A 24,804-nucleotide genomic window follows, 5' to 3' on the forward strand; every position below is an offset into this window, starting at 1 on the left:
CCCCTCACCTTGCCCTAACCAACCTCCCTCTCAAAGGCCCTATTTCAGTCAAGAGCCACCAGTCATACCACGTCCCAAGCCCAAAGGAGAGGGCAGGGTAGGATGAAAAAATGATCTAAATTAGTGCAGATAGAAGATGAAACCAGTGCCTGGCACACAGAAAATATTTTTTCTTAATGTTAACTTTAAGACTATCTCAGAAACCTCCTAGGGCTTGTCTCTCCCATCTCTGTTGCCATTGCATCCAACGAGATTATTCCAAGAGTCTCTGAAATGGTCTGTATTTCACCAGCCTCTCCGCATTTCAGTCCATACTTTGCTGTCAGAATTAGCGTCCTAAAAAATAAACCTCATCGTGTCACTTAAAATCTGCTGCTCTGCATTGCCAAAGGCCGTAGTTCACACACTCCATTAAGAATTTGAAAAAAGCAGGGGGCGCTTGGGTAACTCAGTTGGTTAAGTGGCTCAGGTCATGATCTCGTGGTTCGTGAGCTGGAGCCCCTCACTGGGCTCTCTGCAGTCAGTGCAGAGCCAGCTTCAGATCCTCTGTCCCCCTCTCTTTCTGCCCCCCCCACATTCTCTCTCTCTCAAAAATAAACATTAAAACAAAAAAAAATTTTTGAAAAAAGCAGGACAAGATTTGGGTCAAGAAATCAAGAGTTGATTAAGAGCTCATGATTTGAGCCCTGCACGGGCTCTGTGCTGACAGTTTGGAGCCTGCTTGGGATTGTCTCTCTTCCTCTCTCTGCCCCTCTTCCTCTCTCTCTCTCTCTCTCAAAATAATAATCTTAAAAAAAAAAAAAGAATTTGAAAAAAGCTGGGGCACCTGACTGGCTCAGTCAGAGGGCATGTGACTCTTGATCTCAGGGTCATGAGTTTGAGCCCCATGTTGGGTGTAGAGATTTCTTTAAAAAAAGAAGATAAACTTAAAAAATAATGTAAGTCAGATTATGTCACTCTTTAAAATGAAAAAAAGAATTTTGAAAAAAGCTACAAGTGTCCACTAAAAAAATAATAAACTTAAAAAATATGTAAGTCAGATTATGTCCCTTAAAAAAAATTTAGGGGCACCTGGGTGACTCAGTTGGTTAAGTGTCAGACTTTGGCTCAGGTCATGATCTCGCAGTTCACAGGATGGAGCCCCTTGTTGGGCTCTGTGCTGACAGCTCAGAACCTGGAGCCTGCTTTGGATTTTGTGTCTCCCTGTCTCTCTCTGTTCCTCCCCTGCTCACATACTCTCTCTCATTCCCTCTCAAAAATAAATAAAGTTTAAAAAAAAAATTAAAACATTTTGACACAAGCTAACAAGCGCCCAGTGCAGAAAAATGCAGAAGTGATTGCATATACTTATGAACCCCGGGAAACTCTTCCTTGTCTGAGAAGCCATTTCTACCCACTCCATGCACGTGCACAGCAATTCACACTTATCTTTGTTTTAGCATTTAATAGTTTGTATCGTGATGATTTCTGTATGTTTGCTTCACCCACTTAAAAATTAGAAGGTGCCCTGTCTTTCTCATCTTTGTTTCCCTGGTACATAGCATAGTGCCATAGAACCAAAGTTAACAGATAATCAAATGTACTGAATGTGTAGAAGACAATGAGAGTAAAAGGTAGAGATGAGTCAAAGGGTTCTCTTTGCTCAGGAAGTTCTGATGGTTCCCATGTGTTCCTCTATCAAACCCACACCCTTATTCGTAGCCTCCAAAGTGTGTTCTTCCTGGTTGCCTTACAGATAACTGCCGCCTCACTTCACCTCTGGATGTTTTCATCTACTCTCTGGTCTCAGCTACCACCCATTAATTGCTTCCCAATCTATGTCTCCATTCTGGATTGTTCTCTAGACAGTCCAATGTCATCGGGCCTGTCTATTTTATGTTCCTCAAACACCTGAAATGAAATCCATTTAGGACTGAACTTACTTTCGTTTCCACACCCTCCTATCACAACCCTGCTTCCCTCTGCACTTCCCACCTTGGTTAGTAACCAGCGCTGCCATCTGCCCAAGCTGATCAGGAGAGAAACCTAAGAAACTACATCCTTTCCTCCCCTCAGTGTCTATGTCCTGTCGTTTCTACCACTTAAACAGCTCTTGAATCCAGCCCCCTTAGTTTCTTAACAGGATTACAGCAGCTTCTTAATTGCCTTCTCTGTCTCCAGTCTTGACTCCTCCAACTCACTCATCGACACCCATTTACTGAGCACATACTGTATGGTAGTAGCAAGAGTCCATGACCCTTCTCTCATGGCATCTCTGTTCTAATGGGGAGCCTTAGGGAACCAGACTGTAAACAACTGTGTAATGTGAAAGGTGGTGACCCAGTCAATGAAGAAGAATAAAGTAGCAGTGTAAAGGCATAGAGAGGCCCAGAATGGAGTTGGGGGGTATCATTCTAGAAGACCCGTTTGAAGTTATCTGGGGCCAGGACCCCAAAGGTATCTGGGAGAAGAACACTCCAGGCAGAATGAAAATCAAGAGGAAAGAGTCAACAGTGTGGACGTGGAGGGGGACTTTATCCTATTCCTCTGGATTCAACAGGCACAGCATTGCCAGTTTGCAAAGGGGGCTACGAGCAGCCTGTAATTATTGAGTATTTTGCTATGTAACAAGAACTACACTAAGGACTTTAAAAGCATTATTCCAGGCTTATTTACATGCATCTTATATCAGGCTTCAATACTCTGCTGAGGTGGGTGTTTTTGTTAAAATGGGGCGCGAATTCAACAAACCCCCATAACACTTCCATGCATCCTACCGTGTGCGTTTGCCAGACCCCACTGGGATGTGGTTTCTCTTTTATCCTTCACCATTTATTTTTTATTTTTAAAAAAATTTTTTTTCAACGTTTTTTATTTATTTTTGGGACAGAGAGAGACAGAGCATGAACGGGGGAGGGGCAGAGAGAGAGGGAGACACAGAATCGGAAACAGGCTCCAGGCTCTGAGCCATCAGCCCAGAGCCTGACGCGGGGCTCGAACCCACGGACCACGAGATCGTGACCTGGCTGAAGTCGGACGCTTAACCGACTGCGCCACCCAGGCGCCCCTTATCCTTCACCATTTATAGTGCAATACTCCTTAAATGCAAAGTAAGATATGTTCACAACTCAACAAGCGTTTGTAAAAGGGTAAGGCACAATGGAGCAGGGACATGAGGACAGCCATTGGAGGTGGCTGCCTAAGGAGCAAATGACTGCTCCATCCACAGAAGCCAAAGAAGTAATTTAGCAAAGCCAAGAGAGACGATCCTGAACTTGTTAACTTAACTTAGCCCACCAGATTTACCCCCACCCCTGGCACACTGTAAAGATGTTTTTATTTAGATATAATTCTAGTAAGATGAAATATTTATGGCTGTTACATTAAAAAATCAGATTCTCTCTGGGGTGCCCCACTACTTCATTATAATAATTCAGTGTAAAGAAAGTTTGCTCCGGACTTCAACCAGTAACAGAGAGACAAGCTCATTTAACACCTATGAGCTCAGGACCAGTATAGGGTGCCTCCCAGTGATGTGGGGAGGGTCAAGTGAGACAGTGTATGCGATGTCCATCATAAGGGATGAGAGCCATCACGTATGAGGTGATTTTACTGTTATACTACCCTTGTTTAAGGAGACTCTTCCTTTTGAAGTTGGACACTTAACTGACTGAGCCACCCAGGTGGCCCAAGGAGACTTTTCCAATAAGACAGTCCTCAAACATAAGACCATAGTCAGTACCTTAAAGAAGATTTGATTTTTGATGCAGCGGACAAGATCTCAGGGCTTTCCAGAAAAAGCATACACATACACACTTCCTCTCTCTCTTCTCCCTTCCTCCCTGTCTCTGTCTCTCGGTTGTGTGCGCGCACACAGGCAAATGTAATGGCAGAGGTGAGTTTTGGGGTAAGCCCAACTTTTGACAGAGGTTTTTAAGAAACAGCCAGAACAACAAAAATGAATATATTTGGGGAACAAAATAGTTAGATCAGTGGTTCTGGGACCTGACTACACACTGCACTCACCTGGGGAGCTAAACCATGCTGATGCCTAGGTCTGCCCACACAGAGTCCATTTCATTGGTCTGGCTTGTGTGTGTGGCCTGGGGATCAGAATTTTTACAAAACTCCCCAGGCTATTCCAATGTGCAGCCAAGTCTGAGAACCCCTGAGTTAAAAAGTTACTGACATTTTCAGTTTGGCTTTAAAAGTGGATACTAAATAAAAGCAAATTCAAATACTCCCAAGTATCAGGTTAGCAATGGAAACATGCCATTTTTTTTTTCCTGGGTTGCCTGAGACTGGAGTCCCTTTTCCTATTTGTTCCTTCTTGGAAAAGGCAGGATTGCAATTCAGAGAGAAACAGTTGTGCAAATAGAAGTACAATGTGGCAGCTCCCTTCACAGGTGCCGGTTGGCGGGTTTTTCTCCTTTCTGACAAATAAAACAAAAGGTTTTCTTTTTCTCTTTTTGTATCCCCATGGACTGTACCTCGAGAGCCTCTGACATGCAGAACACAGCCAATACATGGGCCCTGGTCTTGATCATGTCATTTCCTGAAGGATCCCCAGGGCCTACAAGTCACTTATCCGTAAAAGGTTAAGATGAAATATTAAAAAAAAAATTTTTTTGTTTATTTATTTTTGAGAGAGAGGGAGATGCAGCGTGTAAGTGGGGGAGGGTCAGAGAGAGAGGGAGGCGCAGAATCCGAAGCAGGCTCCAGGCTCTGAGCTGTCAGCACAGAGACTGACGTGGGGCTTGAACTCACAAACAGTGAGATCAGACCTGAGCTGAAGTCGGACACCTAACCAACTGAGCCACCCAAGCGCCCCAAGATAAAATTTTTTTTTTTTTTAAATTTTTTTTTTTAATGTTTATTTATTTTGGGGACAGAGAGAGACACAGCATGAATGGGGGAGGGGCAGAGAGAGAGGGAGACACAGAATCGGAAGCAGGCTCCAGGCTCTGAGCCATCAGCCCAGAGCCTGACGCGGGGCTCGAACTCACGGACCGCGAGATCGTGACCTGGCTGAAGTCGGACGCTTAACCGACTGCGCCACCCAGGCGCCCCCCAAGATAAAATATTTTAGAAAGCAATTATTATTGTGAGAAAGACATAAATAAACAAGGGAAATGGGGGAGACAGAAAGCGAGAGAGCATTCTAGAAGCCAGAAGATGCCTCGTCATATGGCTCACTTCGGCTTGGGTGTCTAAAAAACCTGTATTAAAATCCTGCACGATAGGAGAATTGGTTTCTCCGTTTATAGAACGATACTGAACTTCTTGCACAGGATTCTTACAAAGATGGAGATGTAACATAGTTAAATTACCTAATAAATGCCTGGCATCGGGTGCATGAGAAATGTTAGTTCTGTCATTTCTTTCCTCTTCTTGAAATAGGATATTAGTTGTGTGTGTTGTTTGTTACAAAAAGGAGGTAGTGGGAGCAGTTCACCATCGGGACCGTGAAGTCCAAGGTCCTCAAGGGTGTGGGATAACAGACTAGGGTGGGAGAGTTGTGGCCTTGGGTGGGTTGCCTCCCTCTCTGAGGGGTGGGTTCCTCCTGAGAGAGAGGTACGATGGTCATCTGAACGTTAGGGCTGCCGCGGGCCTGTGCGGACGGGCTGGGACACTTCTCTGCCTCTCTCCTGGGTCCATGAGACTTTGTGGGCAGACTGTGTGATGTGCTGTTGCACTGCCAATGCCTGGCAAACGCACAGCGTGTAGTAGGTGCTCAAAAGTGTTTCCTGCATAAGAGAGCTCCGATAAGACACTTATGTAAAAGGAAGCCTATTATTGCTTCAGCTTAGTGACATCTATTTCTGCAAACGCAGAGATCTTTTTATGTATATGCCTCCATTTAGGGCTTTGCTTTAAAAGGATCTTGTTCCTGGCAATCTGACCTCTGGATAAATAGGGTGGTGCTGTACTAATTTTCCTATACTTTAGTGGTTTAAAGGCTTTGTGCTTCTTTAATGAGATAGCTTTTTAAAGGAGTCATAAATTGGTTCTAATGATTGTTGCTTTCAGATACTGATTTAGTGCATCTTTTACATTTGTAATTGAATTTCCAAGTATAGCACTGATGAAAATGGACTCTACCTTGTGCCCCAAAGCACTGACTTTTGACATTATAAATCGGTTGACTTAGTAGTTTAACATAAGCAATGGTCTCTAACTGGTTTGACAAAAAGCATCTACTTCTAAACAAATGCCAGGAAAACAATCAATTGGGTAGCTCTGAAATTCTGACTTCTTCGTCTCTTACTAAAAAAAAGAAAATTAGAGAACATGGCTAACTGTCACATTTCTTAGAAGTGTTTTCAAACCATGTGACTTACTTGAATCCAATAATAAAATCATGGAGTGTTTAAAGAAAATTATAAGGAGAGTGGAAAAGTGGTTTCATTGCCAAAGCTGTCAGAGCAAGAAGAGATTCTTGAAAAATTAAACTGAAATCTTAATATCTGTATCTTCCCAAGAAATTCCTCTTCAATACAGACATCACTGTTTTCTAAGAACAGAGGTTCTAGAGTCTAATACTGCTAAGCAACTCTTTGTTGTAATTGGCAAAAATATAAACGTTTGCACAAGATGTTCCAAATAATACAGATTCTGGGACTTACTGAGAATTAATTAGGAAGGTAAATTTATTACCTACATAAATAAATGAACAAACCCGAGCACATTCCATGTCGACATCAAGGGGCTATATACTTTCCATTAAAGAGGACTAATAAATACAGTTTAAAGGCTCGAGGGAGGAGAGAGGGGAGAAGGCTGGCGCACAGCAGCTCAGGCGGTGCCAGACATCAGCTGACCGCCTTCATTGAGATTACCATGGAAACACCTTCTCCTGGGACTCCGCCATGAGGGCAGGGTGCTTTAGCAACGGTGATCGGGAGCAGAGCCCACAGCGATGGATTTCAGCAGGGCTCACCCCTGTACACATTATAAAGACGATCCATCTTCCAAATGAAATGATAGCTTTCTAGCCAGTCACTGTCAGATGGAGTAATAAAGCATGAAGCCCGGCATAATTACAACCCATTTACCTCTACAAAACACTCACATCGGTTCTGATAATTGTCTCTTTTCTCTTCCCTGCTTGCCTGTATTCTCCACAGAACTAAAGGAGATATTTGTGTAATTAATTGGCTACTTCCTTGGCCATCAAGCCCACACCGATAAAAAGGGACTATATCAAACAGCATTAGTGGGCAGATTCAAGCATTTTTCAAAACCAACACAGCTCACCAACAAAAGGATAAGAAGAGTCCCAGCTGAGGTTGGGTTAAATGTTTCAGTTTATGTGGTCTCACTTGAAACCAGTGAACAGATTTTATGTTTACGCAAATTAAACTCGATCTTGGCAACCAGCTCCCTGAGTGCTGGCTGGGGCGAGCCCATGTCCCCGTGAACTCACAAGACACAAGCTCGTTGATTCACGCGACTCACCTCAGCCATGGGGTGCAATCTTTTCCACCCATCTATAGTGATCTCTAGGTTGATTCTCAGAGTTAAAGAGGTTGTGATCAAAGTTCTGTACATGTTACTAATTATGTAGGTTACTTCTTGACTGTTCTCCATATCAAGCCCAGCAACCACGAGTCTCCCAGCTTTGCAAAACATTCAAATTCTGACCCTCCTTCCCATGTAAAACTTTTAACCTTTCTTGACATTGGAAATGATGCTTTAATTCGCTATTACAACTTACAAATACAGTGTAGAGAGTGACTCAAGGCGGATGATGCTAATCTGACAGTAACAAAGAATCCAGCTGGCTGAAACCCTATCCCAACTCCGCACTATTTGTACAAAGAAAGCCACTCTGTGGCTAAGACAGGGGTCACTTGTAACTTGAATGTTTCATTCTCAGACTGCTGTTTATAATTACTCGACTGTGCCATTTGTGAGAACAGTGCTTACTGAAAACAGTCTCAAAAACCTGTCATGATTTCCTATTTTTATATTTCCTGCGAAGAGCGACTGGACTCATTGCTAAATGATAAGCAGGCTGGATCGTTTTTGCTAATGAAAGAGAAAAAAGGTGTCAAATTTATATTTTAATTACATTTTGTTTAGGCTTACATAAAGATCAGTCTTTCTCTCTTGAACACAAACCAACTGATGACAGAGACTGGAGGGTGATTCCTGAAGAGATTAGCTGGACCCCGGCATACACTGAGCTACGTAGCTTAGGCTACGAGAAAAATACATGACGCTACTACATGACTGTTAGAATGGCTAGAATTTAAACTGACACTGGCAAATACTAAAGACGCAAAGCAGTGGGAACTCTCATGAACTGCTGGTAGGAATGCAAAATGGTACAGCTACTTTGGGAGACAATTTGGCAGTTCACATAAAGCCGGACTTAGTCTTGCTACATGATGTAGCAACTGCACTTGTAGGTATGTACCCAGATGACCTGAAAACTTGTGTCCATACAAAAACCTGGACGTGAGTGTTCACAGCAGCTTTATTCATGATGGTGCCAAACTGGAAGCAACCAAGATGTCCTCCAATAGGCAGAAGGATGGACAAACTACGGCACACTCATACATTGGAATAGTATTCAGTGATAAAAAGAAATGAGCTACCAAGCCATGGAAAGAGATGGGGGCACCTCAGATACCTACTGCTAAGTAAAACAGGCCAACCTACAAAGGTTACAAAGCATATGGTTCCAGTGATATGATATTCTAGAAAAGGCACAACTGCAGAGGCAGTAAAATGATCAGAGGTTGCCAGGGTTTGGGGGAGAGAGCTACAAGTTGTAGAAATAAATAAGAAATATAGAGCTTTCCCTCCTGGCTTGCCTGACAATTGACCGCCATTACGAACAACATAGTTATTCTCTGAGCCAGGAAGTTCACGACTAACTGACTAATATGGCAGAAACAAATGGTCATCTATGTCCTTCACCCCAGAAAGGCAACAGAAACTAAGAAATTTGGGAAAAACTGGCCAAAACATACAAGACCACATCAGACATCATCTTTGTATTTGGATTTAGGATGCATTTTGGTGGTGGTAAGACAAATGACTCTGGCACGATTTAGGACTCCTTGGATTACAGAAGGAAAATGAACCCAAACATAGACTTGCAAGACATCGCCTACATGAGAAGAAAAAGACCTCAAGAAAATAGCAAAAGGAACACAAGAACAGAATGAAGAAGGTCGGGGTGGGGGGGGGAATGCAGAGGACAGTGCTGATGCCAGCACAAAGGAGTAAAGGTTCTGTGGTGGCTGTAGTCACCTGCAGGGACGGTGCAGGCTTTTCACGAGAGGATTAATAAGCTGTAAAAACTTAAACAAAAAAGATCAAGAACAAAGTATTAGAAGAATTCGGTTATGAAAAAAGACCGGGAAAAGAAGCTGAAAATAACAGGTATTGTTATAGTGATGGGCAACTTATCAATATGTAATTATGTGATGGTGATATTTATCTCTATTTTTATGCTAAATTCTAGCCATGCAGAGGAGAACACCAGGTAGCTATTCTATAAGCAGACAGAAACTTAGACCACAGTGGGAGAAACATAATAATAGTGTGGCTACATATTCTAAAGACGATCACAAAGCAGGATTAGCTGTACATATGCCACTTCTGTTGAGCTGCAATGTATGATCTCAAGAAGTGAAGCGCACTGTGCAAATAAAATTAATGCCTCCTGATTTAACTTCTGGTTTACAGGAACTACAGGGACAAGGAGAATAAATGAACCATAAGGAAACAGACAAATCCAGACGAGACCAGTTCTAGACTCTAAGAAGTCAGTGTCATGCAGACTGTGTGCTGGGGGGGATGTGGAGAAACCAGAACTCTCATATACGGAAGAGAATGTAAAATGGAGCTGCCATGTTGGAAAAGTTTGGTAGTTTCTTACAAAGTTAAACAAAGGCCATATGATAGAATAATTAATTCCACTCCTAGATATCCACCCGGGAGAAATAAAAGCACATACCCACGTAAAGACTTGTATGCAAATGCACCTAGCAGCCAAATGTCCATGACATGGTACATAGAGAAATGAAATATGGTATATCCATTCAGTAGAATATTACTCAGCAATTAAATGAACAAATCAATGACATATGGCCCAACCTAGATGAACCTCCAAAGCATACTGAGTGAAGGAAGCGAGAGACACAATACCTGTTGTATGATTCCATGTATATGAAATTTCTAGAAAAGGTAAAAGGATAGGCTGAAGTTGGAAGCGGGGATTTACTGCAAATGGGTACAAGAGAACACTCTGAGGTGATAGAAATGTTCTAAAACTGGACGGTGTGATGTTTGTACAAAAGCATAAATTTACTAAAAGTAACTGAACTGTACCTTACAATGGGTGAATTTTAGGGTCAGTAAATATAGGAGTTTGCTAGTGCAGCCATACAAAGCCCCACAGAATGGATGGCTTAAGTAAGTTCTGGAGGCTCGAAGTCCAAGATCAAGATGTGGAAGGGTGTGGTTCTTCTGAGGCCTCTCTCCTCCACTTGTGGATGGCCATATTCTCTCTCTGTCTTCACATGGTCTTCCCTCTGTACCTGTCTTTGTTCCAACTGCCTCTTCTTAAAAGGGCACCAGTCATACAGGATCAGGTCTGACCCCAATGACCTCATTTTAACCTAATTACTTCTTTAAAGACCCTATCTGCAAACACAGCCACATTTTGAGGACTAGGGGTTAGAACTTCAACCAATGAATTTGGGGGAAGCACCGTTCAGCCCATTACAGTAAATGATAATTTAATAATGCTGTTTTAAGAAGTCAACCTCATGAGGGGTGCCTGGGTGGCTTAGTCAGCTCAGGTCATGATCTCACAGCTCATGAGTTCAAGCCCTACATCAGGGTCTGTGCTGACAGCTCAGAGCCTGGAGCCTGCTTCAGGTTCTGTGTCTCTCTCTTTCTCTGCCCCTCCCCTGCTCATGCTCTGTGTCTTTCTCCTTCAAAAATAAATAAATGTTGGGGCACCTGGGTGGCTCAGTTGGTTGAGTGTCCGACTTCAGCTCAGGTCATGATCTCACAGTTCATGAGTTTGAGTCCCACGTCAGGCTCTGTGCTGACAGCCCAGAGCCTGGAGCCTGCTTCGGATTCTGTCTCTCTCTCTCTCTCTCTGCCCCTCCCCTACTCACACTGTCTCTCTCTCTCTCTCAAAAATAAATAAACATTAAAAAAATTTAAAAAAATGTTAAAAAAAAATTAGGGGCGCCTGGGTGGCTCACTCGGTTGAGTGTCCGACTTTGGCTCAGGACACGATCTTATGGTTCTCAAGCTCTGTCCCTTTCTTTCTCAAAAATAAATAAAAACATTAAAAAATGTAAAAATAATAAACAAATAAATAAAAAGCCAACATCATGAAAAAAAGACTGTATGTGGAGGTACAGTTCTGGACTAAAAGACATGTACCTCTACAATAGGAAACTATTTTTAAAAATAAGTGTAAGACTTTCTTTGAATGAGTGGAGAAATTTAACTAAGTGCTAGATACTAAGTGATATTATGGAAATGTTTTTTTTCTCAGATATGAAAATGGGACGATAGTTATGAAGGAGAAGGTCCTTGTTCGCAGGGGCATATACACACAGGAGCATTTGGTGGCAAAGTGTCATGAGAGAGAGCAAACAAATACAGCAAAAAAACAAATATTTATTGAATCTAGGTGGAGGGCATAAGGGCATTTATTCCCTTACTATTCTTTCAGCTTCTCTATACATTCGAAAAACTTGATAATAAAAAGTCAGAAGGATGGAATTAGCATTTAACACTGAGGAGGCAGAGAGTTCTCCAGACAAGAAAGACACCTCTCCCAAAATTTCCTTTATTCCTTTCCTTCCTTGCTAATTGAAGTAGGAAATGTATCCTTCTATGAAGCTCACACCCAGTGATAGCTTTTTATAAGTGAGAAATGGTTAGTGTTTCTACGGTTCCTGCTACACAAAATCCAGAATAAAACATAACGTAGATTTTAGAAGTTTTAAAGTTTGGCATGGAAGAGGCTGAGACACACAGGTATAGCTCATTTAAACTAACAAATGACAACAGGGTACCTGGGTGGCTCAGTTGGTTAAACACCTGACTCTGGATTCTGGCTCAGGTCATGAGCTCATGGTTTGTGGGAGCCCCGCACGGGCTCTGTGCTGACAGGGCAGAGCCTGCTTGGGATCCTCTCTCTCCCTCTCTCTCCGCCCCTTCCTTGCTCTTTCTCTCTCTCAAAATAATAAATAAACTTAAAAAAAAAAAGAAAGCAGATGACGAGATCTTTTTTTTTTAATGTTTATTTTTGAGAGAGAGAGAGAGAGAGAGAGAGACAGAGCGTGAGTGGGGGAAGGCAGAGAGAGAGAGGAAGACAGAGAATCTGAAGCAGGCTCCAGGCCCTGAGCTGTCAGCACAGAGCTCAACACAAGGCCCAAACCCATGAACTGTGAGATCATGACTTGCGTCAAAGTCAGACACTGAACTGACTGAGCCACCCAGGTGCCTCAAAGATCTTTTTTTTTTTTTAATAGGAGTAGCAAAGTGGTGACCTATGGGCTGAATATGGCCAACAGATGTGTTTTATTTGGCTTGCACGGCATTTAACAATCAGGAGACTAACATCAAATACAGACTTCAGCTTTTTTTAGGGGAATCCAAAGGCCTGGCATAGTGGGGCTCAGGCATGGCCATGGCGATGACAGTGGAGGGATGACTGCCCTGTGGTAGAGTATGGGCTTCATTCATTTCTGAACCTGCCAGACTCCCAAAGGAATTTGACTTTAAGACAAAGAAAATGAGGAAATGTTGTCACTTTTGATGAGATCTGCTTTACCACCCTCCTCTGCTCTCTTTCCATGTATATGGCTGTGGCTAGTGAGAACATCACGCTGGGAGGAAGGTGAAATGGAAGGGGAGGGATATGGAAATTAATGAGTGGTACTAGGCCGATTGTTTATACGCAGGGGGGAAAATGAATGCAGGGCTACAGCGTCACATACACACAGAAATCAATTCTAGGAGCACTGTGGCTGTCGATGTGAAAGGTAAAGCAATAAAGTGTATAGAGTACAGCAGAAGATGCCTTTGTGACCTTGGGATGGGGAACGACTTCTCAAACAAAAAAACCCCTGGATCAACCTCAAAGGAAAAAAGTGCTCAGCTGAGCTCCATTAACATAAAAAAATTTTGTTCAAACCCACCCACCATTACAGAATGAAAAGTCAAGTCACAGAGTCAGAAAATATATGTAACGTCTGTAACTGCTAAGGGGCACTTGTGCAAAATATAAAGAGAACTAGAAATCAACTTTTATTTTTTATTTTTTAAAATATTTTTTTGACATTTATTTATTATTGAGAGACAGAGAGAGATAGAGCACAAGCAGGGGAGGGGCAGAGAGAAGATGGGGAGACACAGAATCAGAAGCAGAATTCAGGCTCTGAGCTGTCAGCACAGAGCCCAGTGTGGGGCTTGAACTCACAAACTGCGAGATCCTGACCTGAGCCTAAGTCAGACGCTTACCTGACTGAGCCACCCAGGCGCCCATAGAAATCAACTTTTAAAAGACAACTGAATAGAAAGATGGGCAAGAGATTCACAAAAGGCATCCAAATGATCCATAAACACACAAAAAAGGTGCCAGACCTTATTAGTAAAAAGGGCAATGCAAATACAAAACACAATCCACATCTATCAACAAGTGAATGGATAAAGATGTGGTATATATACATAACCGTATATTATTCAGCCACGAGAGAAAGAAATCCTACCATCTGGACCAAATAAACCAGACAAAGAAATACTATATGATCTTGCTTACACGTGGAATCTAACAAAGCCAAACTCACAGAAATAGAGAGTAGAGTGGCGGTTACGGCGGCTGGCGAGCAGGGGATGTGGGAGATGCTGGACGAAGGGCACAAGCTTCCAGTTGTAAGATGAGTAAGTTCTAGGAAACTGCTGAATGGCAATGGTGATGGCAGTTAATGATACTGCATTATATACTTGAAAGTTGCTAAGCGAGTGGATCCTAAAATACTCTCACCACAAAAAAGAAACTGTAATTATGTGATGTGATGGCACTGTGGGCCAATGCTAAGGTGGTAACCATTTTGCAACGTGTAAGTGTATCACATCGGCCCACTGTGCACCTTACACTTGAACAATGTTATATGTCAATTACATCTCAATAAAGCTGGGGGAAAAACACCCCACAATGAGTAACTGCCACATACCTACCCAAACAGCTAACACTGAGGACACTCTCCATAGCCAGTGCTGGAGAGATGGCAGCTGCACCTGGAACGGTCACACGCTGTTGGTGGAGGTGTACATGAGCACTCTCCTTTGGGAAACTGCATCTGTCCACTACAGTTTCATGCCGGGGTAAGTGTCCAATGAAAGCGTATGCACATAAACACTAAAAGACAGTGACCGGGAGGGAACACAATGGGGCTTTCTGGCCTATTAATGGCCTGTGTCTCGACTTTGGTAACGGCTGAATAGATGGGTTCACTTTGTGATCATTCATCAAGCTCTACCCTTAAGCTTTGTGCACTTTTCTGCATGTAGGGTATACTCCAATAAAAGAGTTAAAATATTTGCCCGGATGTGAACAGGTGGGCGGGGTATGCCACATGTCAATAAAACCTTCCAAGGGTCTGCTAATCCAGTGACCTCAGTTTTACTTCAATTACCCCAAGCCTCATGAGAAAGTTTGAAAATCTCTATTCTAATGGGATCCTGTCACCAAAAAGTAGAATAAAAAAGCAAAGATATATTCAGTTCTAGTTCAGACACTCATTTTCTTTTCTTTTTTTTTTTTATCATTTATTTATTTTTGAGACAGAGAGAGACAGAGCATGAACGGGGGAGGGGCAGAGAGAGAGGGAGACACAGAATCGGAAGCAGGCTCCAGGCTCTGAGCCATCAGCCCAGAGCCCCACGCGGGGCTCGAACTCACAGACCGCGAGATCGTGATCTGAGCCGAAGTCGGACGCTCAACCGACTGAGCCACCCAGGCGCCCCCAGACACTCATTTTCTTTTTTTTTTAAAATTTTTTTTTCAACGTTTTTTTATTTATTTTTGGGACAGAGAGAGACAGAGCATGAACGGGGGAGGGGCAGAGAGAGGGAGACACAGAATCGGAAACAGGCTCCAGGCTCCGAGCCATCAGCCCAGAGCCTGACGCGGGGCTCGAACTCACGGACCGTGAGATCATGACCTGGCTGAAGTCGGACGCTTAACCGACTGCGCCACCCAGGCGCCCCGGGACACTCATTTTCAAAGAGAAACTGGACTGGGACTATTTTACGTATTGATGTAAGGGATTAATAATACTGCTTTGACCTGTTAGAGAGATGGTAAGAGTGAATAATGGGGCAATGGCAGAGAAGAAGGGGATTCCTTCCTTCCGTCCTTCCATCCTCCTTCCCTCCCTCCTTCTCTTTTTCTCTTTCCCTTTCTTTCTTTCTTTCTCTCTCTCTCCCCCCTTTCTCTTTCTTCTTCCTTCCTTCCCTCCATCTCCTTCCTTCCCTCCCTCCCTTCCCTTCCTTCCCTCTTCCTTTCTTTCTTCCTTTCCTTTCCTTTCCCTTCTTTCCTCCTTCCCTCCCCTCCCCTCCCCTCCCTTCCCTTCTCTTCCCTTCCCTTCTTCCTTCCTTGTAGGCTTCATGCCCAGCACAGAGCCCAGTGTGGGGCCTGAACTCACCACCCTGATATCAAGAGTGAGATGAGGGGTGCATGGGTGGTTCAGTCGGTTAAGTGTCTGACTTAGGTCACGATCTCACGGTCACGATCTCACGGTTCTTGTGTTCAAGCCCCGTACTGGCTCTGTCTGTGCTGACAGCTTGGAGCCTGGAGACTGTTTCACATTCTGTGTCTCCCTCTCTCTCTGCCCCTCCCCTGTTTGCACTCTTTCTCTTGTTCTCTCAAAAATAAAACATCTTAAAAAAAAAAAAAAAAGACCTGAGCTGAAATCAAGAGTCAGTCAGATGTTTAGCCAACTGAGTCACCCAAGTGCCCTGAAATTTCTAAGCCATAAAATGAAAAATGCTTAGGGGCACCTGGGTGGCTACTTGGTTGAGCGTCTGACTTTGGCTCAGGTCATGATCTCACAGTTTGTGGGTTCGACTCTGTGTTGGGCTCTGTGCTGACAGCTCAGAGCCTGGAGCCTGCTTCACATTCTGTCTCCCTCTTGCTCTGGCCCTTCCCCGCTCGTACTCTGTCTCTCTCTCTCAAAAATAAATAAAACATTAAAAAAAGAAAAGGAAAATGGTTATCTTTTAGTTTGTTCTTTTTTCTTTCTTTTTCCTTCCTTTTTTAAAGTTTATTTTTATTTATTTTGAGAGAGCATGAGAGAGTGAGCGAGCAAACGGGGGAGGGGCAGAGAGGGAGACAGAATACCAAGTAGGCTCCATGCCATCAGCACAGAGCCCAGTGCAGGGCTTGGACCCATGAACTCTGAGATCATGACCTGAGCCAAGATCAGGAGTCAGAAGCTTAACCAACTGACTGAGGCAGCCAGGTGCCCCTCTTCCTTCTAGATTTTAATTCACTTCTCTTTAAATGTTTTTAATTCTGCAGTATGTTTTAGTGTTAACAGAAACTGATGAGAACAATACAACAGATAGTGATCTGATAGATTCTTATATTTAAAAAATAACTTAGGGGTAATGCCAGTGCAGTAGAATGTTGGCTATAGGGTAACAGATTCATGTGGTGTTATATACATTAATTCTTTTTTGAATTTTTAATTTTTTAAATTAATTTTTTTGTATACATAAAATATATACAAAACAGATTGTTTCACAATAAACGAATTTGAAGTTTGTGAACTTCCTCCCTATAGAAAACACATACACACATGTACTATGAATTATCATATACAAAATAATTGGAAAATATACCACTAAACAGCCCATGGCTTAAAGAACTCACAATGGAAATGACAAAGTAATTAAAATGGAACAACAAGGATGATACCACATATTAGAACATGTGAAGTTCAGCTCAAGGTCATTCATAAACACAAATTTACAGTTTTAAATGCATTTAAAAAAAAATTTTTTTTTTCAACGTTTATTTATTTTTGGGACAGAGAGAGACAGAGCATGAACGGGGGAGGGGCAGAGAGAGAGGGAGACACAGAATCGGAAACAGGCTCCAGGCTCTGAGCCATCAGCCCAGAGCCCGACGTGGGGCTCGAACTCACGGACCGCGAGATCGTGACCTGGCTGAAGTCGGACGCTTAACTGACTGCGCCACCCGGGCGCCCCTTAAATGCATTTTTAAAAACTAAAATTTAAAAACAAAAGCATCCCTATCAAAATAACATCAGCATTCTTCACAGAGCTAGGAACAAACAATCCTAAAATTTGTATGGAACCAGAAAAGACCCCGAATAGCCAAAGCAATCCTGCAAAAGAAAACCAAAGCTGAAGGCATTACAATCCTGGATTTCAAGCTGTATTACAAAGCTGTAATCACCAAGACAGTATGGTTCTGGCACAAAAACAGACACTCAGATCAGTGGAGCAGAACAGAGAACCCAGAAATGGACCCACAAACGTATGGCCAACTAATCTTTGACAAAGCAGGAAAGAATATCCAATGGAATACACAGTCTTTTTAGCAAATGGTGCTGGGAAAACTGGACAGCGACATGCAGAAGAATGAACCTGGACTGCTTTCTTACATCACACACAAAAATAAACTCCAAATGGATGAAAGACAGAAAGCCATCAAAATCCTTGAGGAGAAAGCAGGCAAAAGCCTCTTTGATCTTGGCAGCAGCGACTTCTTACTCAACACGTCTCCGAAGGCAAGGGAAACAAAAGCAAAAATGAACTATTGGGACTTCATCAAAATAAAAAGCTTCTGCACAGAGAAGAAAACAATCAGCAAAACTAAAAGGCAACTGACGGAATGGGTGAAGATATTTACAAATGGCATATCAGATAAAGGGTTAGTCTCCAAAATCTATAAAGAACTTGTCAAACTCAACCCAAAAAACAAATAATCCAGTGAAGAAATGGGCAAAAGACATGAATAGACACTTCTCCAAAGAAGACATCCAGATGACTAACAGACACATGAAAAAATGCTCGATGTCATTCATCATCAGGGAAATAGCAATCAAAACCACAATGAGATACCACCTCACACCTGTCAGAATGGCTAACATCAGCAACTCAGGCAACAACAGATGTTGGTGAGGATGCGGAGAAAGAGGATCTCTTTTGCACTGCTGGTAGGAATGCAAACTGGTGCAGCAACTCTGGAAAACAGTATGGAGGTTCTCAAAAAATTAAAAATAGAATTACCTTATGACCTAGCAATTGCACTACTAGGTATTTATCAAAGGGATACAGGTATGCTGCTTCAAAGGGGCACATCCACCCCAATGTTTATAGTTCTACTGACAATACCCAAAGTATGGAAAGACCCCAAATGTCCACTGACGGATGAATGGATAAAGGAGATGTGGTATATATATACAATGGAGTATTATGTAGCAATCAAAAAGAATGAAATCTTGCCATTTGCAACTATGTGGATAGAACTAGAGGGTAGTATGCTAAGCGAAATCAGTCAGAGAAAGGCAAATATCATATGATTTCACTCATATGAGGACTTTAAGATACAAAACAGATGAACATAGGAGAAGGGAAGCAAAAATAATATAAAAACAAGGAGGGGACAAAACATAAGAGACTCTTAAATACAGAGAACAAACTGAGGGTTGCTGGAGGGGCTGTGGGTGGGGGGATGGGCTAAATGGATAAGGGGCATTAAGGAAGACACTTGTTGGGATGAGCACTGGGTGTTACACATAGGGGATGAATCACTGGAACCTATTCCTGAAATCATTATTGCACTATATGCTAACTAACTTGGATGTAAATCAATCAATCAATCAATCAATCAATCAATAAAAATGAAAGCAGCTAACCCCTCAACTCAAAAAGCTAGAAAAGGAACCAACAGAGTAAATCTAGAGAATGGAGAAGAAAAAAAACAAGAGCAGAGGTCAATGAAAAGGTAATAAAATCAATAAAAAAGGTCTCCAGCAAAACTGATCTGGGAAACAATGAGAAAAAAGCACATCTGATCAATGTTAGGAACACGGAGGGAACGTAAGAGGTACCGCAAGGAGCTCTTGGCCCCAGGACTGGGTCACTGGCAGCCTACAACTGGCTTCCCTTATATCAGGCGTCCACCCTCGCTTAGTTAATGTCTTCTCCTCTCCTCTGAGGGACAGCTGAGGGCTGCGTCTCTGGGTGGAGGGGAGTGGGGATGTACTCTTGTTTAGACAGAGGAGAAAGCAAACATGACTGTCACGTGTTTCACATGCTGTGCGATAATGGTCCACACACCATTGGCTGTTGAGTGGGTCAGAACTCCCCCTGGGCTTGAATTATCATTTGCTTCATTTACTTCACTTTTCTCTTTGACATGCCCCCTCCCTTATCCTCTTTCATAGATAGCTTTCTTTTTCTCTTTTGCCTCCCCCTTTATTGAGGTATATAGCTTACACTCAGCAGAAAGTACAAATCTCAAGGAAACAGCCTGGTGAATTTTAACAAACATATACAGAAGAGTAACTGCTACCAGATCAAGGCGCAAAACATTTCCAGCCCCCCATAGGCTCGCTCTTTCCTCCCTGCTCACGTCTCTGTGTCTTTGCTGTTCCTTGTACCCTAAATACTTTTCCTCCAAGTAAGCATATGGCTCATTCTTTAGCTCCTATGAGTCTCTGCTTAAATGTCAACTTCTCGGTGAGGCCTGATCACTCTATTTGAAATTATAACACCCCTCATATCCTCTATCTTCCTTCCCTATTCTATTTCTTCCCTTATCCCTTCTAATGGATTATATGATGTGTATATATATGTATATATATGCATGCATACATATACATATATGCACAAATATATACATGTAAGTAGAGTCTGCTGCCTCCCCTCCCCACTGCAATGTAAATTCTGTAAGGCAGAGATTTTGACTATTTTGACACTTCTGTGCCACAATACCTATATGTCTGGCACATAATGAGTATTCGGCAATCACTTGTTGAATGAAGAGTTTAGTTACTGAGGCTGTAACAAGACAATCTGGTCTACAGCTCTCTAAAACCCCAAATGAAGATAATTACTACACTGGCATTCTAACTGAGGTGTAACTCCCCATTTCTTGAGTCTCCTTAAGTCTCTGTTCATTATGCCTCAAGATCTAGCAGAAAGAAATGAGGCACCAGGATGCTACAAGAAACACCTCTCAGACGGGATGTGCACCTGGTTGCTGCAAGCTTGTCAACAAGGAATAGGATCTCTCCACCCAGCATGTAAAGCTGTGGTTTGGAGGGATAAAGCAGTCACTTAACCGATCTCTGGGGAGCCCCTGGGAGCTGCTGCATGTGCCCATTAGAGTTAAGTGCCTGGGGCATTTAGGTGCTACTGCTTTATACAAGGTCAATGGGTTAGGAGATGCAGAGATAGTAAATTGGTTGAGTACTTTTTACGGTGCATTAGGAAAGCAACAAATATTGGTCCCATATTGCGGGCTGGAAGCAGTTAAGGAAACACATTCTGCTAAAAAGCACTGATGAAGACCAGATTTAGAAACTGATTAGACACATAGCCAAACTACAGCATCACCTAAACTCTTACCGCAATGGGCATCCATGAGCATGATTTAGTTTTTGTTTGACGAAGACTGGGAGCCAGGAGATTGGAACAGGTGTAGGTGGGAGGAGTCCAAGGGTGCCTGAGGAAGCTGCCTGTTTGAAGCACTTCTCTCCTATTGACCCACCCCAGCATGCTCTGTGACCAGGGCCCAAAGATGACTTCGGCCTAAGGTCAGCAGTCAAAGATTGTAGGGGGAAGGGATCAATTATGCCCCAAATGAACTGTAGTAATTATCCATGCTATCCCAGGAAAAGTCAGGGAAGACGATGCATGGATTAACAAGTGCTTAACAAGGAACTACGGTAGCAATGTGGATCATACGGAATTGGTTGCTATGGGGAGGCCTCATCTGGAGCCTGTGTGCAATATGTTACTGCAGGATGACACTCGGATGGTTTGCTGGGTTGGCTGATTTAGATCTAAGCCTAGTGCTGGCCCATGCCATTTGGCAAGGACGGCGACTGTTAGTAAGAAGACACACAGAGAGAAGTAGAGCCTGAGAGGATGGCAGGAACGCAGACTCTCCCAGCACTCGTGCTGCTCAGGGGGCTACAGGATAACACAGCCCCTTAGAGCTTCTTTCAACACCGAATGGTAGCATTTCCTTAGCTTTCGCCAGATTCTTCTCCCTGATTACCATGTGTATCCTCATTAAAAACATTACTCAAGACAGTATATGGTCCCAATCTGTTTGCTGGGGACAGAAAAGCTTAACTGAGACAGGAAAGGAGCCTATGAAAAAGAAGCGAGAGGCATGAGAATGAGAAGGGTGTGGGCCCCTCAGCTATCTGTTCTCAGCGATTACTCTGAGTTCTGAGAACTTTCCAACTGGATTCTGAAACAGTGTTCCTATAGTTCTTATCTTTCTTAGAATAACTCATAACCGATGGTACTGAAGGGAGACTAGAGCTCTTTCAATGCATTAAAAGAGAGGTGAGCAAATGGAAGCCCATTGAGAGATTTCCTTCTACTCCATTTCTTTCAGCGATTCTTTGCTGACCGTTTAGCTGTGAATGTTCTCGAGTCACCTGCCGCCTTTCTCTCTCGAGACTCATAATTTCAGCCTCCAATTATACATGGATCCACTCTTGAATTTTTATCTTGAGTGCTGAATTCTTTCCTCCTCTATATTGGATTTCCAATTATCTGTGCAATGTATACCTTCCAAGTTTCACCACTGCCTTGAAACACAACATGGTTAAAACTGAGATCATCTTCTTCCTTCCCTTCCCAGTTTCTTCACTACTCTTATCATTGTTTAAAGGTTCCTTGTCTTAAACTCTGTTTAATTTCAAAATATTCTGATCATACAGAAAGTTTAAAGAAAAAAGCCACAAAGACTCATGTTTTTACGAACAACACTTAATAGTTTGCCATAATTGTTTCAGACTGAAAGAACATTTTTATAGATTCAGTTGGAAGTCCTCTGTCCCCTTCAACCTGGCGCCCTCTAAGATGCAGCCGCTACTCCAAAGTTAGTTCTTCCCAAAGCAGACCCCGAGACGAAGGCTGGTAAACATACAGAAGTGATTTGGGAGGGGCAGGGACGCTGGCAAGGGAGTGGAGAGATGGTTCAGGGAGAGAAAGGCAGCCAACAGGGCCTTGTTAAACCAGTTACCACCGTGGGCCGCAGGCAAAGGGGGTTCTGACAGCCTGATGGGGGACTTTTGACAAGGACATTGACTGTTGGAGTCAGGAAGGTGTGCCCAGAAATGATCAGGGGGTGCAGTGGGATACAGGCAGAGGACTGATAGCATCCGTGACAGTGTGCACCCATTCTACTGACATTGTTTTACCTTTACTGCAATTGTTAAACGCCGTTAATTTTTATATTATATATTGTTTACAACATTGACAACGATGCTGATGATGAAGGGGAACAGTGACACACAAGTCACCATGAAAAAGGATGACAGTTTGGCAAAATAACTTCGGTTCAAAGAGTTGCGTAGCTATTTATTGAACTTGTATCAAGTGCTCTGATTGATCTCCCTTTAATAGAAAGTAAAGAAATAAAACACAGGCCACAATTTATTTTTTTGTTTGTTTCCACACTTCATTTGACTTTGACAAAATCTGATTTTCTCCCATATCCTCCTTCGTCTCCTACTCTAAGACGGCAGTTATTAGGCTTAAACTGTGATTGATACATGAGATTACAAGCGCTTGCTAAGAAGACAATATGAAATCAAGAATGTCCTAGAATATTATTTTCTTCTTAGCTGCAATCCATTAGCCTTTTTATTGAAAGGGAGAAAGATGCATGTGTGTATATTGGGTTGGGGGCAGGGAGTGTAATGGACACAAATTTCAACCCCATAATCAACCCTGCAGTGACGTCCCAAATCATTTAGCAAACCCAGGAATAGTTTCCCTTCTGTGGTCCCTCACAACCAACAGGACTCTTGATTTAACAACATAAAACTACAAAACAGTATGTTTCCTATTCCCTTTTGCAGATACCAAAAGGATTTAAAATAATCTTTAAATAATACTCCTCATGGATTCTATTATTGGACAAACACAGACCTCTCTCCTTAGGAACTAGCAGACAGACAAAAACCACCTGACTCTCAAAAGGATCTGGTAGTCAGGAGGATCTTTCTGAAGAATCAGAACCAACAGTCACTTGTAAAGCAGACCACATACAGCAGGAGAAAAATTAAAAAAAAAAATCTTATATTGAGATTCGGGGAGATATCCACCAAATTTCATATTTCAAATGAGAAATGATTATAGAACTTGAAAACCCCATGGAGAACAGCTGAGTGAGTTTAGATCAGAGGGAAAATATATTGGTGAAAAGAACTTTTGGGAACAGCACACATTTTACCTCTGAAAGAGAGGTAATGGTTTCATAAAGTAATTCTCTACTGTTTTTCTACCTGATTCCATCTCCCTATAAAAACAAACCTCTTGAAAATATATAAGAAAATACATTATGTGCCACAACATTTAAGCAGTACGTAAGATTAGGAATACAGAAAGATCACACAGAATGCAGAACACTTACACTTGGCTTTTTAATGCTTCATTAATTTATTGGTAACTTCAGATCCTTCTTTTTCTTCTTCCTCTTTTTTTTTTTTTTTAAATAGGCTCCACACCCAACGTGGGGCTTGAACTCATGAACCCAAGATCAAAAGTCACACGCTCCAGCCAGGCACTCTTGGATCCTTCTTATGGAAAATTGTGCATTTGTACAAAACATAAGATTGGCATACAATTTCAGGAATTCATGGGCTCCCTAAAGCCCCAAAGGTTGTAGTGATCAATTACTGACCCACTAGGGGTCCAGGAATACCAGGTTAAGAATCCCTTATTCAGAAAGGAGCAGAAAACACTTACATTATAGAGCGGAATTGTCTTCATCACCTTGTACTGTTTAGTGGGGTCCATCTTATATAGGTGACGGTCAGTGACAAAAATTGCTCGGTCTTCCACCTTACTAAATCGATTCACCTGTAAGAAAACAAACCAATAAACTATAATATCTCACCCAGAATGAAATCAAATTATCTGCAGGAAAACCTCTAGGGGCAGCAGTGGCTGGTGGTGGAGACACATTCTTGAACAGATATGTACCATGCAAGGCCCGTTCTCCTGGATGAACAGAGATCTAGAAGGAGTAGTGGTTTCTGGGTTTGTAGAATTTTACAATTTAAATTTCACAATTTTACAGTTTAACAGGGAAAACAAGAAAAACCCAGAAGAATTATGGGACTAAAAACATGTGACCCGGACACTATTAAAAAAATGAAAAGACGACCCAGAGGATAGGAGAAAATGTTTTGCAAATCACATTTCTGATAAGGGGCTTGTATCTCTAAAGGAAGAGAACGTATATTGAACCTAGAATATGTAACTCAATAATAAAATGACAAAAAACCAGGTAAAGGATTGGAATAGACATTTCTCCAGAGAAGACAGACAAGTGGCCAAGAAACACAGGAAAAGATGCGTGACATCATTAGCCGCCAGAGAAATGTCAATCAGAACCACGATGAGATACCACCTTCACACCCACTAGAATGACAATAATAAAAAAGACAGGTAATAACAAATATTGGCCAGGATGTGGAGAACTGGAACCTTCATCACTTCTGGTGGGAATGTAAAATGATGCAGTTGCTTTGGAAAACAGTCCAGCAG

General features: G+C 42.4%; 1 protein-coding gene across 1 annotated transcript in view; it reads right to left on the bottom strand.

Annotated features, from left to right (window-relative positions):
• MYO1D (myosin ID) overlaps positions 1-24,804 on the bottom strand; it is a 361,161-nt gene that overhangs the window by 119,481 nt on the left and 216,876 nt on the right. Inside the window, exon 20 of the mRNA XM_047080805.1 lies at positions 24,001-24,114. Within this exon, the coding sequence (XP_046936761.1) occupies positions 24,001-24,114 (114 nt within the window). The remainder of the gene's footprint in view (positions 1-24,000; positions 24,115-24,804) is intronic.

This window comes from Lynx rufus, unplaced genomic scaffold, assembly GCF_022079265.1.
Source record: "Lynx rufus isolate CCGP_SWC_20201006 ecotype Redwood Valley unplaced genomic scaffold, mLynRuf1.p SCAF_18, whole genome shotgun sequence".
In the NCBI taxonomy this organism is placed as follows: domain Eukaryota; kingdom Metazoa; phylum Chordata; class Mammalia; order Carnivora; family Felidae; genus Lynx; species Lynx rufus.